Source organism: Hevea brasiliensis, chromosome 3 (assembly GCF_030052815.1).
Source record: "Hevea brasiliensis isolate MT/VB/25A 57/8 chromosome 3, ASM3005281v1, whole genome shotgun sequence".
Taxonomy (NCBI): Eukaryota; Viridiplantae; Streptophyta; class Magnoliopsida; order Malpighiales; family Euphorbiaceae; genus Hevea; species Hevea brasiliensis.
This window is the reverse complement of record NC_079495.1, coordinates 113,178,960-113,195,469: the sequence shown is the minus strand read 5'-3', so window position 1 is coordinate 113,195,469 and position 16,510 is coordinate 113,178,960. Positions and strand designations below refer to the sequence as shown.

The 16,510-nt window shown below is 32.8% G+C and overlaps 1 protein-coding gene across 2 annotated transcripts; it reads left to right on the top strand.

Moving 5' to 3' along the window:
• Positions 1-361: 361 nt before the first annotated feature.
• LOC110637240 (DNA oxidative demethylase ALKBH2) lies at positions 362-2,750 on the top strand. Of its 2 annotated transcripts, none has more exons than XM_021787247.2 (4): positions 362-689; positions 1,526-1,642; positions 1,758-1,953; positions 2,128-2,169. In XM_021787247.2, the coding sequence occupies exons 1-4, from the start codon at positions 462-464 to the stop codon at positions 2,148-2,150; spliced, it is 564 nt and encodes a 187-aa protein (XP_021642939.2). In that variant the 5' UTR covers positions 362-461; the 3' UTR covers positions 2,151-2,169. The 2 variants fall into 2 exon arrangements, with proteins under 2 accessions (XP_021642939.2, XP_021642938.2); XM_021787246.2 differs by lacking the exon at positions 2,128-2,169 and adding an exon at positions 2,275-2,750 and having other exon boundaries at positions 364-689.
• The last annotated feature ends 13,760 nt before the right edge of the window (positions 2,751-16,510 follow it).

Sequence of the window (16,510 nt, the reverse complement as noted above, 5' to 3'; positions counted from 1 at the left end):
ATAAAATATCATATATTAATACAATAATATATAAGAATTTCATCAGATAACATTATTGTTGGATAAATCTTGAAAATGAAAGAGATCATTTTTTTTTTTTAAATTTCACAATCTGGGACAAGGGCTAGATTATTATAATAATAAATAATATATGTAAATAATAATTTTATTAATAAATTTAATTAAAATAAAATAAATTTATAAATAATAATTAATAATTAATTTAATAATATAGGTAAGAAAGTGTAAGAAAGGGTAAAAGAAAGAAATAATATTTTTTTTAGGGTGGAATAAAAGTATAATTTTGTTTTTATTTTTACTTTAAAAATTTATTAATTTTTTTATGAAACAAATTTAAAGTCGAGGAAGGTTGCTCCGTGAAAAAAAATTTCTTGCTTTGAAAGGATTCATCTGAATAGCGTTCGGCATTTGTAATTCCTTCTTTTTGTGCAGAAGAAGCAATGAGCTTCAGGTTTAAGCCTGTCTCGCAGCCGAGCAACCCTGAAGTTAACGAGGGCGGTGAAAAGGATAAACAAATAAAAACTTTGGATCTTGGAAATGGAAGCCAAATCCTTTACATGCCAAGGTTTTTATCATTTGACGACTCATGGAAATTCTTTGATTACCTCAACTCTCACATCCCTTGGACAAGACCGACCATTCGTGTCTTTGGTCGCTCCTGTGTTCAGGTTTTATCTCTATTCTCTTTCTGCCACGCTGAGATTGTGAATTCCCTTGTTTCTTTACCTGAAAAGGTTTCTGGGTCCTTTTGTTTTTGATTTTGTGGGTTTGTTTGTTAAGTGTTTGTGGGTAAGAAATGAGATTGTTCATTTTCCCCTGAACCGAAAGATGGTGATATCATAAATTTTGGGGAGGGAATTCTGACCAAATTGATCCTTTTTAATTGATTTGATTCCAAGTCAACTGAGAGTGTTTCTTGTTTTTGCCTCATTGCATGTACGAGTCACTTGAGTTGTTCCATTTTCAGATAACTTTCAGTGAGCTTTTGTATCTATATATTGAGAAGATAATTTTGGATGGGGGATTGAGAATCAAAGATTTGAATTCCATATTTTGGTTTGAAATGTATAAATAATTGTCTGCACTATTGAAGAACAAGTTGGAAGAATAGTGGGTGGTAGTAAATGCTACTATGATTGTATTGAGTACTTTTGAATTGGAGATAAAGGTAAAGGTGTGTTACCTAAATAATAGGACTTTTTATGATTCTATGTGGTGCAGATGATAGTTGCCCTTTGGTGATGTATCAATTTTATATGCAAAGTGAAGGTATTCCCCCAGTCAGAGGATCTAATTTATCACACTTGTATTGCAAAAATCAAGAAAGTTTGCGTGAAGAAATTTTAGAATTGGCTGGATTAATTTACATGAATCCGGTGAATTACTGTTGAGCATGCATAATTTGTATTGAGTAATGCTTCTTGTTTTCTTTGCTTGAACATTATGTTTATTTTGTGTTCTTGCTTGCTCTTGCTAATTGTTTATTGCATACTTATCTTTGCAGCCTAGAGACACGTGTTATGTTGCAAGTCCAGGATTGCCAGAATTGATTTACAGTGGCTATAAACCGCATGCCTACTCATGGGATGATTATCCTCCACTTAAGGACATCTTGGAGGCTGTAAGAATGTTTTGTGTTCAAATTCTTTTGTCATTATTCCTAATGAATATCTACGTTATGGGACTTGTTTATTTTTTCATTTATTGATTTCTAATTTTTTATTTATATTCTGAAGGTCCATGAAGCGCTTCCTGGGAGTAAATTTAACAGCCTACTATTGAATAGGTATGAAGGAGGCAATGACAATGTTGGTTGGCATGCTGATGATGAGAAGCTTTATGGTCCAACTCCAGAAATTGCGTCTGTTTCCTTTGGATGTGAACGAGATTTCTTGTTGAAAAAGAGACCCAATAAATCATCCCAACCCCAAGGTACCATGAAGTGTTCTCATCATCTTCTTTCCTTTTGTTAGTTCTCATGTTAAAGAGGGTCTGGACTGTAAAGCTGATGGATCTGTAGCTTGATTTTGCAATGTTGTATGCGCTGCTTTGTTTTGATGGTTTTGCTTGTATTGATTTGGAAAGTTCTTTGTCACATCATTGCAGACACTACAATCCCTATGCTTTAGTGATCAGGTCATTGAGCATGTATGAAGCTGGCACCACAATTCATACAGTTTGTTATTGTGGATTGTTTTGTTATATCTACTGATAGGGTTTAACTTAGTTATTGCCTTTTGGTGTGAGCGGCAGAAAGAAGATCTGATGATGAACCTGCTAGCAAGCGATTAAAGAAATGCTGCCATGTTGATCAGCATTCTTTTACGCTAAAACATGGATCACTATTGGTGATGAGAGGTTACACACAAAGAGATTGGCTCCACTCAGTGCCTAAGCGTGCAAAAGCAGAGGTGACTAGAATTAATCTTACCTTTAGACACGTTCACGGAGGGGTGCAGGGATGAAAATTTGGTCTTTTGTTGCCCTGGTATTTATCATACCTACTTAGTTCTTGCTGAAATTTCTGCTGATGGGTAGTTGTATTCTGCGACTTAGAAGAGAGAGAATATTCATGAGTTGATATGAACATGAGAAATTTTGGGTTTGGTGTCTGTAAAATGAATTAAAATATACTGGCCAATCCTTTGATTGAGCATCCATTGTGGCCATCTCATACCCTGTAGGGAATACTTGATGAATATTGAAACGTGCATGATGAAGTTTGGTTTGCTTGGTTCTTGTACTATGAAAAATCAAGTCACCAACTAGAAGCCATACCAAATAAAATCAAAATTTCAATTGGATTAATTACTTGATTTTAGTTTGATTAGGAATTTGGACAAACAGAGGAATACTCTAATTAATGATATTAAATTTGCCATTATTTGATGAATAATGTTGATTGCCACTGCTGCTCTGCTTCAATTGAGGCAGAGCATTCAGAATAGTAATTGATTCACGCATAATTGCAGCTGGAGTTCATGAGAACAATCTTTCTTGAAAGTTAGGCTTATCTAATGCATCTCCTTAGAAATTTACCATATCAACCAGAAATGTGTATGGTAAGAAGAAATTGTGGAGTTTATGAGAACAATCTTTCTTGGAAGTTAGGCTTATCTAATGCATCTCCTTAGAAATTTACCACATCAACCAGAAATGTGTATGGTAAGAAGAAATTGTGGCTCCACATTTTCCTGCAAATTTAAGACCAAGCTACTTTTCACAAAGATTGCTACATTTGCATCTTGGTTTATCAGCACATTAGGGCCTGGACAACTACTCATTTGAAACCTGTAGAACTGAATAGCTCCCACCATTCTCATCGGCCCTTAGTACTACAAACCCACTACAGAGTAGATGCCTGTGTTTTTGAGATATTCTTTTTATAGCTAAATTGACTGCAAATTGAGAAGTTTGCAGGTGTACAATATTCAGACTGCAGTAATGAAAGCCAACAACTGATTCTCTTTTTATACATGGCTGTTTGTTTATAATTAGGACCACCTTCAATTTGCTAGCAGTTGGAGTTTCACCAGAGACGGCTATTTCATTCCATCTTATCTAACTTGTTTGGAACCATTTTTATATTATTATTCAATGTGAATTTAGAGTAGAGAGTGGAGAATTAACCCAAAATTGTTTAAGAGTAGAGAAAGCGAATCCATATAGGCGATCCAAAATTTTTGGAATAAAGACTTAGTTGAGTTGAGCATTCAATGTGAATTTAATTCAAATAATTCTATAATATGAATTCTATGCAAAAACTCTATTTTTTTCATTGTCTTTTCACTATTTGGAGAATGCCAAATAATTTTATGTTATAGCCAAGCAGATATAAAAACAAATCTTAGAAAAGAAAATGGCTACTCCCATGTTTGGAATGTAAAATTCCACAAGAACTCAATTCAATTCAATTAATTTTTTTTTTTTGTTAATTTTCATAATTGGAATGAAAGAGTTTAATTATTCTTAACTCAACTCAACTCAACTAAGCCTTTATCCCAAAAATTTGGGGTCGGCTATATGGATTCGCTTTTTCTACTCTGAACGATTTTGGGTTAAATCCTCAGAAATGTGTAATGCTTCTAAGTCATGTTGTACTACTCTCCTCTAAGTTAATTTAGGTCTACCCCTTTTTTTCTTTCTATCCTCTAACCTAATGTGCTCTACTTGTCTAACTGGAGCCTCCGTATGTCTACGCTTCACATGACCAAACCACCTCAATCTCCCTTCTCTCAACTTATCTTCAATTGGCATCACTCCTACCTTTTCTCTGATACTCTCATTACGGACTTTATCTAGTCTAGTATGGCCACTCATCCACCTTAACATTCTCATCTCTGCAACTCTTATCTTAGATGCATACGACTCTTTCAAAGGCCCAACACTCACTACCATATAACATAGCCTGGTCGTATGGCAAGACGATAAAATTTTCCTTTTAATTTATTGGGAATCTTACGATCACATAAAACTCCCGTGGCACGTCTCCACTTCAACCATCCGGCTTTAATCCTATGACTAACATCCTCCTCACATCCCCCATCTACTTGAAGGACTGAGCCTAGATATTTAAAGTGATTACTTTGGGACAGATCACCCCATTCAAACTAACTCCTTCCCTATCACCGGTTTGGCCTTCACCGAACTTGCAATGCATGTATTCTGTCGCTCTACTTAACTTAAAACCCTTTGACTCTAGAGCACTTCTCCAAAGTTCTAGCTTCCTATTGACTCCTTCTCGTGTCTCATCTATCGAACAATATCATCCGCAAACATCATGCACCAAGGAATACTCTCTTGTATATGTTTCAGTTCATCTAAAACTAATGTAAAAGGTAAGGGCTTATGGTCGATCCTTGGTGTAATCCAATTGAGATCGGAAAATCACTTGTGTCCCCTTCCACTGTGCGCACAATAGTAGTTGCTCCTTCGTACATATCTTTCAATACTTGTATGTACCTAATAGATACCCTCTTTTGTTCTAACACATTCCATAAGATCTCTCTTGGAACACTATCATAAGCCTTCTCCAAATCAATAAAAACCATGTGTAGATCTTTCTTCCCATCTCTATATTTCTCCATCAAGCTTCTAATGAGAAAGATCGCTTCCATAGTTGAACGACCAGGCATGAAACCAAATTGATTGAGAGAGATAGAAGTATCATGACGTAGTCGATGCTCCACAACTCTCTCCCACAACTTCATAGTATGGCTCATGAGTTTAATTCAGTGTTATCAAGGCGAAAGGCGACACTAAGGCGATAGAGTACTCTATGGCCTTAGGCGAGAGGCGAGAGGCGAGGCGAGGGCCTTTGTGAAGCAAGGCGCCATAACCTTAATTGTTTAAATTTTATATATATATATATACACTTTTAAATAGTTGATAAGTAAAAAAACATATTAAAAAGAAAAAAAATAATTATTTACACTATGTTTATATCTAAAATAAGAGAAATTGACAAGACAAAAGTAAAACTAATTAATCTAACAACTAATTAACAATAATAAGAAGTAAAAAGTAAACTAATTAACAACAAAGTAATAATGTCTATATAAATTACACAATTACCTATCAAGAATAAAAAGAAAATATTCAAATTAATAATAAATTAATAATACCCATATAAAATAAACATCTAATATTTAATTAACAAAAAAAAAACAAAATTAATCAAACTAAAACTAATTAATAAGAATAACAAGTAAAAGGTAAACTAATTAAATAACAAATTAACAATACCCATATAAATTAAATAATTAATTAACAATAATAAGAAGATAAAAAATTAAATTAACAATAAATTAATAATATCTATATAAAATAAATAATTAATTGACAAATAATGTTTAATTAACAAGGTAAAAAGTAAAACTAATCAAAATCAAATTAACAAGAATAACAAATAAAAATTAAACTAATTACCAACAAATCAACAATACCCATATTAATTAATCAACTAATTAAATAATAATACAAAGTAAAATAATCAATTTACCAATACTCATAAATTTTAAATAATTAATTAACAAGAATAAAAAATAAAATAATTAAATTAACAAATAAACAATTAATTAATAATAACTAATTAATAATAAGGAGAAGGAAAAAAAATAAAAAAAATAAAAAGGACCTGATCTTGAAAGAAGGAGAGGTGAGGGGAAAAAAAGAAAAAAATAAAATAAAAAGGGATCGCATCTTTGAAAGAAGAAGGAGAGGTGAGGGGAAAAAAAGAAAAATAAAAACATTACGCAGAGGAAAGAAGAAAAGTGGAGAGGAGAAAGTAAAAAGAAAAAGACGTGGTGAGAGTGAGAGAGAGATCGATCTCTGAAAGAAAGAAGAAGAAGTTGTGACTCGTGAGAGAGAGAGATCGGAGCGAGGAAAGAAGAAGAAGAAGAAGAAGAAGAAGAAAAGAGAGAGGGCGTAGTGGCGTACCTGTCCTGACTCTCGAAAGGAAGAACCCTGATGATCTGATCTGTCCCTGTCATCGTGAAGTCGAGGAAGAGACGTGAGGTTGAGGCGTCTGCGATGCTCTGTTGTCTTCGTGAGGTTGAGGAAAAGCAGCTGTGCTAAGGGAGTGGTGTGGGTTTATTTTTTTTTAATTAAAAAAAAAAAAAAACTTACCGATTGCCGTGAAGAGGCGCCGCCTCGCTCGCGTCGCCTCGCCCCTCCGAGGCGTCGCCTCCCAAAGTCCAATGAGAGCGTTCGAGGCGACAGAGGTGCGCCAGACGCTCGGCGCCGCTCGGGCGCCGCCGCTTTGATAACAATGGTTTAATTCCCCTATAGTTTGAGCAAATCTGTATGTCTCCCTTATTTTTAAAAATAGGTACTAAAATACTCTTCCTCCATTCATTAGGCATTTTCTTTGAGTTTAGAATCTTATTAAATAATTTAGTTAACCATGCCACTCCCATATCTCCCAAATACTTCCACACTTCAATTGGTATTTCATCTGCCCATGTGCTTTACCCACTTTCATTCTCTTAAGTGCTTCCATTACTTCTAAAGATCGAATCCTTCTAGTATAATTTACATTCTTTTCTATTGTTCTATAATCTATATTCACGCTATTACCATTTTGACTATTATTAAAGAGATCATTAAAATAATTTCTCCATCTTTCTTTAATGTCCTCATCTTTCACCAACACTTTTCCTTCTTTATCCTTAATGCACCTAACTTGATTGAGATCTTGACATTTCCTTTCTCTACTCCTTGCTAATCTATAAATATCTTTCTCCCCTTCTTTAGTTCCAAGTTTCTCATATAACTTTTCAAAGGCTTGTGCTCTTGCTTGACTAATCGCCTTTTTGCCTCTTTCTTTGCTATCTTGTACTTGTTCATATGTCTCATTATTATCACATTTAGGTAATTTCTTATACCATTCCCTTTTTCTCTTCAACGCTTTTGTACTTCCTCATTCCACCACCATCTCTCTTTTGAGGGTGGTCCATGTCCTTTAGACTCTCCAAGTACTTTTCTAGCTACTTCTCTAATCTTTGATGCCATCTGTATCCACATATCATTGGCCTCCATATCTACCTTCCATACTTCGGACTCGAGAAGCTCATTTTTGAACTTCACTTGCTTTACTCCTTTGAACTCCCACCACTTTGTTCGAGCTACACTATTTCTTCTAACCTTACTTGAATTGTTCCTAAACTTGACATCCAAGACCACCAACCTATGTTGACATAAAAAAATTTTTTATTTTAGAAGAAATAAAAATAAGCATGATTTTATGAGAATTCAATTGAATTCTTTTCTTACAAATGATTTATTACAGAGGAAGCCACTGAAAACTGAGTGAAAAAAGAGGAGGGAGGGATGTCTATTGATTGGGGGCTTGGACATCAAGAAAGAAAGTAGGGCTTTAGACGGTTGCAAAACAAGGTATTCTAGCAAGTTCTGGAAACTTGAACAAGGGGGCAGACTAGTACACGCCCCCAAGTCGTGTAACAGCCTAGTATACACCCTTGGGTGTGTGTTTTTCTGTCCCAAAGTGCAGCCACAGTTTTTGAGTCAAATTCTTCTCCAACAAGTCCTATTTCATCTTGGACTTCCTATTAAAAGCAAGGGACAGCTGCAGGAGTTATTCTAGATTTAATCTAGGAGTTATTCTAGATTTAATCTAGGAAGTTTTCCTACTTTATATTGGGTTTATTCTAGTTTTCCTATTTAATTTAGGATTCCTATTTTGTTTGGATGTATATAAACTTCTTAGTTAGTTAGGAGTATATATTTTCCTAGTTAGTGTAGGAATATAAACTTTATAATTACTAAAAATCTATGGATTTTAGTTTAGTTTTTTATGAATAAAATTTTCACCTGAGATTATTTTCTCTCAATCGCTCTCTTTGTATGTGTATGTTTTATTAAGCTTCATGTTGTGTTAGGTGATATCAAAGTGGGAAAGATCAGCCCAATCTAGATGGCTAACCTTTGATGGAGGTGATGATTATAATGGTCCTCTCAATGATGATTAGGGAGCCAGAGCCAGAGCCCTTTACTATAAGAACAAAACATTGTAATAATGGGAGTGATGTCCTAAGCAACAAATGGGTCTCAAATTCAATCGTATCAAGAGATGCTTCAAAGAAATTGTAGATTGTCTTGATGCTTTGATAATCAATATAAATAGGGACTGGTATGATGATAAAAGGCAAAAAGTAAAGTTAGCTTGTGGTGATTCTATCAATAGACCTTTTCTACACATACGCAATATGTCTATGAGGAAGACTTGGAAGAGAAGGGTGACAATGAGCCAAATAGGTTTTGTAGACATCCATGCAATGAAAGATATAGAAGAATAGGTACATATCAACCAATTTTGTATGTAGGCAATATGTTTACAAAGAATATTCAGAGAAAGTGGATGATTTGGAAACAATTAGTTACAAAAGACATCAATGGAATAATAACTATTGGAAAAGAGGCTCGCACGGATATGATGGGAAGTTTTTCCAACCATAACTCAAACCCAATATGGATTTATAGCCGAGTATAAGGACACCAACCCAAACATCTATTAATGGAAAGGGAAGAAAGGCAAGAGCAACTTCAATCCGAAACTTTACTCGAAGTTAAGGAGACTAATGTCAAAGGATCGAAACTAAAAGTTTTGATTGAATTTCCCTTTGCTATGATTGAAGATGAAGAACTTGAAGAATGTGTCCTAGGGAATGAAAATAATCACATCATGGAGGTTTCAATAAAAGAGGAGGAAAAGCAATCAATGGAGACAGTATTAGGAATTGGAAAAAGTCAAGTCTTGGAGATGATGGAGATTGAAGAATTTTCTAACTCTTTACCCCCTTTTGTTTCCATTTATTTTGTTTGCCCAAGTGCTTTATGGAGACAAAGACGAAGGTGAAATTGATTAGCTCAATCTTGCTCAATTCTTCATGGACGACCTCATCAAAGAAGGCTATATGGTGTACTTTCCAAAAGAAGTTTTTCATTCTTTTTCACTTTAAAATTTGAGGAAGGATTTATTTCAAGTGGGGGAGAATGGTGTTGGAGTTATAGCTATATTTCTAAATTGTTGCAAGCTATTTTAACTCGAGGATGAGTTTCTTCCAAGTTGGGGAGTATGATGCAGGGCTTGGACAGCAAAAAAGAAAGCAGGGCTTTAAATGGGTGGAAAACAAGGTATTGCAGTAAGTTCTGGAAACTTGAACAAAGGGGTAGACCAATTCACCCCAGGGCATGTAATAGCTCAGTACACAGCCCCAGGTGTGTGTTTTTTTTGTCCCAAAGTATAGCTACGTTTTTTGGGTCAAATTCTTCTCCAACAAGTCTTATTGCATCTTGGACTTCCTATTTTATCAAGAGACAATTGCAAGATTTATTCTAGATTTAATCTAGGAAGTTTGCCTAATCTATAATAGGGTTTATTTTAGTTTTTTTATTTAATTTAGGATTCTTATATTTGTTTGGGTGTATGCTGTCACGACCCAACCTATGGGCCGGACCGGCACTAGGATTTAGGCCGGCATAAAGTCCCCGAGGCCTGTAATAAGCCTTATTGTTCTCAAATTCATAACCAGGCCCATAATTTAAGCCTAACATGTATATAAAAATAATTTCAATTAAAATATTATAATTTTATTCATGGCCAACTTAACCCAATAATTATCAGAAACTCAAATTAGAGGAGCTCAACTCAACCATATTACATCATTTGCAAATTATTTAAGTATCATATAAATCTTTATTTATTAACCTCAGGAATTTAAATTAACACAATTTGTAACAGGGTCTATATTACTACTAACAAATACAGAGTTCTATATTTCAAATTAAAAAAAAAATTAAATAATTAAATGACCGACATTAAACCTGTAAGAAAGAAAGCAGGTTGCTCTATAAAAGAACTCCCCCAGTAGCCTGGAAAAATAGGTGAACAGGAGTGAGCGTTATCTCAGAGAGTAAAATGCTAATTTTAAGTATAATTTCTATAGCTATCTAAAACTAAGGCACCTTGTGGAATGAAATGCAATATCATCATAATTTTCATACAATTCATATCATAACAGCAAAAAGGTAATTTGAAGCACTCACACACCTAACATTGTTCAAACAGTATATATATGAAAACTGATCCCCTATACAGCTCTCTTAATCCAACCTCTGCCAGCGAGTGTCTCTCAAGCCGGACTTTCGCTTAATAAACCAAATGCGAGGTCCCAGTGAGTATCTCTCAAGCCGTGTCTATCTCGACTTATCCATATAGGATCGGGTTCCAGTGAGTATCTCTCAAGCCGTGTCTACTCGTCCTGTCCATATCCAATACCATACCACACCCACGTCAATGCACGCACACTGCTCCAAATTACCACAAACAACATCCATGGTGATTCATCAATTAAGAATGCAATATAAAATGTGCCTAGTATTTAACTACATAGATACATATTTATAAATGATGCATGAGCATGCTTGACATATAATAATATCGAAATTATAATTAAAATTAATATTTTACTCACAGACTTAATCAAAGTCACTGTGGCAGCTGAGCGGAGGAGAAAGGCTGTCCCTACTCACCTAATAATTTTTATTACAATTATTTAATACATTTGACTCAATACAAACTAAAAAAAGACCAAAGATGTCCTTAGTCGTGCCGAAAATCTGGCAGAGTCTCTCTTATACCTAGGACCTATCCAACCTGCAAAAGGGCTTAAAACACACTTCTATATCCACAAACCACATGCCCACAACTCAATCACATCACATAGCCCCTCCTAGGCCCATCCAAATAGTCAACAATCACAAAATAAAAAATTACAGTTTAGTCCTTATAATTAATCCTTTTGCAAAAACTAAACAAATGAGCTCTAAAAATTCTAAAACTTTGCCCCGCGGTCCTTAGCAATATTACTTAGCTAATGCAAAAAGAATTTTAATTTTCTAAGCTACCACAAATATTCTATGGATTTTTAATCTAATTCAAGCACTAGATAATTAAGAAAAAGTAAGGTTCGTGTTTACCTATGTCGATTCTGACACCTAGAATGCGTTTAGAACGTTTGAAAATGCTAGGATGGATTATAATATCGATCACTTTCTGAGACGGGTAGCCGGGCAGCCGGATCTGGCTGAAAATACGGTCTCGACGCCGGTGAGCTATCATCGATCCGATTGCACTTAAATTAAGTCTAAATTGTGTTAATAATTATCATAAAATTATTTTTAAATTTTGAAAAAAAAAGTACGAAAATCTCACCAAACGATCTATACCGTCCGATTATTGCCTTTTTCAAACGATATTCGATTGGAGCGGGGTTGATCTTATCTCGAAGATCTCGTTGTCCTAAGTCCATTGGTGGCCTTGGATTTCCGATCCGATGGTCGGATCGCCAGAAAAGTGGCCGGAAAGCCACTGCCCAAATTTTTCTCTCTCCTCTTTCTCTCTCTTCAAAACTCGCCGGAAACCTCCATGGAACGGAGCACCGTCGGTCGGGATGAGAAGCCGTTGGTCCCAGGAGTTGAGCGCCACCCCTTCCATGCCGGTAGGCTGCCGGAAACGGCCGAAAATGGCCTTGAAAGTCCTCATCATCGCTCTCTCTCTCTCTCTCTCTCTCTTCAATTCTCGTCGCTACCGCCTTCTTCCGTCACCATTTCCTGTCCACTGGTGGTCGCCCGGTCACGCTGAAGCCGCTAGGGTGGTCATCGGCAGCGGATCTCTTGCCAGCAAGAAGAAAAACAGGAGGGAGGAGGAGAGAGAGTCGGGGAGAAAGGAGAGTGAGGGGGGGCTGTGCACTGCATTTTGGGTTTCTTTTTTTTTTTTTTAACTTCTAATTACATTATTAATCCCTCAACTTTTTAGAGGTTTACGATTAGGTCCAAAATTATTTTATTATGTTAAAGTTTAATAAAATTCTAATAATGATAAAAATAAATATAATCTAGGAAAATTTAATTATTTTATTCTCATTTAGTAAATTAACTTTAATTAATTTATTTATTATTATTATCTTCCTTTATTTTAAAATCAATTCAAATAAATCCTATGATATTAATAACATAATATTTCCTTTTTATTTTATTTATAATTTAAAAATTTTGGATTGTTACATATGCAAACTTCATAGTTAGTTAGCATTTATTTTTTTCCTAGTTAGTTTAGGAATATAAACTCTATAAATACCCAAAAATCTATGTATTTTAGTTTAGTTTTTGATGAATAAAAAGTCCTGGCTGAGTTTATTTTCTCTCAATCTCTCTCTTTTGAATGTGTGTGTTGTATTAAGTTTCATGTTGCATCACCTCTTTATAGAGGAATAAAAAAAAAAAAGCTTCAACACAATGATCAATCACAACCACGTACTCTTTTAGTATCAAGTAAAATATCTACTAAATCAAGCAAAATATACATATGAATTTTGGATTTTTCTTGCTTAGATGTGGTTCACCCGAAGATATAAGATATATAGTGAAATTCACTTATTAAATACATAAGTTTTATATATTTATATATTAAGTCTATAATGAACTATGATTAGGCAAGAATTTCACATAAATTTCATTATATAATAGGTAGTAAATTAATCTAGTAATCTCAGCAAGGGCAACAATAGAAATACATTGTACTGTCAAATACTTTTAAAAACTAAAGGAGGGGCAATTAAGGAATTACATTGTGAATGGTCTGCTAGTATTCATTATTGTAGTTTTAATAATACCAAGAGTTTTCTAATTTACCGTATTAGTATAGATTGGATACCATAAGTTAAAGATCTACTATCTGACATCCTTGATTGTATATTTTTTCGATTACTAATTTTTTTGACGTGTTGCAAGTCAATTCATAATTTTTAAAAATTATATAGATACTAAATAATAATTATAAATAAAATATAGTTTTAATTATACCAATTCATATAAATGAAGTTAGAACTTATAACACCCTAAATTTTTAAATAGTTATTTTATGTGTAACTATATGATTTTTGACTATTTTGAAGGGCCCAAGAGGGGCCATATAATGTTGATGAGATGTGGTTGTAGGAATTTAAGATTTAAAAGTGTTATTTAATTTGAGGTTTAAAAGTGTTATTTAGATTTTTTTGCAGGTTGGGTAAGTCCTAGGTATAGGGAAAACTCTGCCGAATTTTCGGCAAAACTTAGAATTTGTCCCTTGATTCTTTAAATTTTTATTTTAAGTAAATATTGATAAAATTTTGATGTAATGTTTAAGTGAGCCAGGTCAGCTTTCCTCTCCGCCTAGCCGTTGCTGTGACTTTCGGTCAATTTGTTAGTAGATATTGATTTTATTTATAATTTCAATATTATTAAATTTAAAGCATGTTCATGCATGACTTATACATATATGTATGTAGTAAATATTAGGCATGCTTTATATTACATTTGTTCTTGATAATATTGCTGTGATTGTTGTCTTATGATGAACTGGAATTGTGCGTGTGAGTGCGTGTGTCTGTAGTGTGTATATAGATAAAGGTAGGACGGGTAGACGAGGCTGGAGCTTGACTCGCTGGAACTCAATCCTTATTATGGATAAGTTGGGGTAGGCACGGCTTTGAGTTATCTCGCTGGCCCCCACATTTGGATATTAAGAAAAAGTCCAGCTTTGAGTTGACCTCGCTGACAGAGGTTGGAACTAAGAGAGCTGTATAGGGAATTGACTCCTATATATATGTGTGTGAGTGTGGATGTAACACACGGGTGTGTGAGTGCTCCATATTGTCTTTGATGTGATTATGACTTGCTTTGTTTAAAATATGTGAAGATGATGTATTTCACTCTTAGGATGCACTAGACATAGATAGTTATAGAGATTGTAAGTAAAATCAATATCTTACTCTATGAGTCGAACGCTCACTCTTGTTCACTTTATTTTTCTAGGTTACAGGAGAGCTTATTCTTGTAAGATTAATTATTTTGGGGTTGTAAACTATTAATCTATGTATGTGTAAATGTGTGGATGGATGACTTGTTGGATGAGAGAGTTGGACTCCATTTGATTTTATATTGATTTGTGGATGATTATAAGAGTGAGCTGAGCTTCCAAAATGGTTTTATTTTGAGATTACAAGTTGGGTGAGTTAAGAACTCCCATGTTATAGTTAGACTCTGTCCGATTGAATTCTTGAAATTGGGCTCAAAATATGAGTTTCATGGATGGGTTATAGATTAGTTAAGCTTACTATGGGTTTCAAGGGCCTTATGCTCACCCAAGTTCTAGTGCCGATTCGACCTGTGAGATCGGGTCGTGACAGAACTAATGAAAATATAATTGTCAATTAAATTCAAAAATTACATATCATAAAAGATTAAACTATCACAACTCATTTTTGGAATTACACACACACACATATATATATTTGTGTCACTTTCTTTTATAATATTGTTACATAGCATTTTATAATGCCTTGTGTAATTCCCAATTATGCACATGTAAGTTAAAAATTATTTAGTTTAGTAGTTAACTCTTAATATTATAATAAATAACTATTATTATAAGGTAAGTTAAAATATATTAATATATATTAATTACATATATATATATACTTATTACAGATAATTTTATCTATGTTATATATGGATAGATTTTTATTATTTCAATTATGAAATTTTTATTAAAAAATTTGAGAGATAAAAAGTAATAAATATAAAATATAAAATAATTAATAAAAAATTTAAGACATCATTTAAATTAAAATAATTAAGAGAAAAATTTAAATAGAAATTAATTTATTAATAATTATAATAATAATTTATCATTATTTAGAAAGTAAATAAAATTTAAATTATTGTTAACATATTAAATTAAAAAAATAAAAATTATACATTATCTCCATACATAATATAAGTATTTCGCTAGTATTAACATATATAGGAGTATATGATACTCAAATTAAAATTAAATAAATTTAAAAAAAAATTAAAATTAGATAATTTTTATAAAATAATTTATAAAATTGAGTGACTTCGAATGTTAATTAATTACTAAAACATCCTGAACTAATTTATCTATTCATCTAATAGTAACTTGACACGAGTACTTATTTCTAAAAAGAAAACACATAAGAAATAATCATATGAATTATATGAATTTGGGAAACTAGACATAGAAGGTATCACTGAACTCCTTTAAAATGAGCTCATTCCTATCGATTTGTTGTTGCACTGTCTATTTATTCAAATCCATTACTTCTATATGATGCACCACTTCTTGTTTAAGCTAGTTAATTACAATGGTTGAAACAATAACCATCCTATAGTAAATCCACATTACGTACTTCACCAGTTTGCTCTATAATTATTCCTCACTCGCACACCCTCTCTTTGTCTCTTTCCCTCGCACACCCTCGTCTTCCTCTCACATGAATAATTATACAATATTTCATGTAAAATGAAAAATTAATGGTAAATAAATAAATAAATAAATAAATAAATAAATATATATATATATATATATATATATATATATATATATATATATATATATATATATATATAATGGGCCTCAAAAAATTATAACCACTAGTTATTTTTCTTTTTAATTTCAGTAAAGTATTTATATATTTATCCATCTTTTATTGTTTTATAATTTTATGCAATGTTTTAACGTGATATCACCGTTTCATTATATAATAGAGAGAGATAGAAGAAAAATAAAGTGAGGTGGGAAAGATAGTTAATTATTTGGACAAATTCGAATATTTTTCTTTATTTAGGATTATTATAAAATCAATTATAATTAATTAAAAATGTTTTTATGCTATTTAAATTAATATCAATATGATTTTATTTTATAAATTAAAATTAAGGGGTAAAGGCATAGAGAGGAGGTAAGTATGAGCCATGACTCCTCTAACCCTTTTAAAATTCTCTCATATATATATATATATATATATTCATAAAGAATTATTTTATTTTAATTATTGATCTTTAAAATAATTTTTATTGTTTTAATATAATAAAAATAATGTGAAATATTAAAATCCTGTATTTT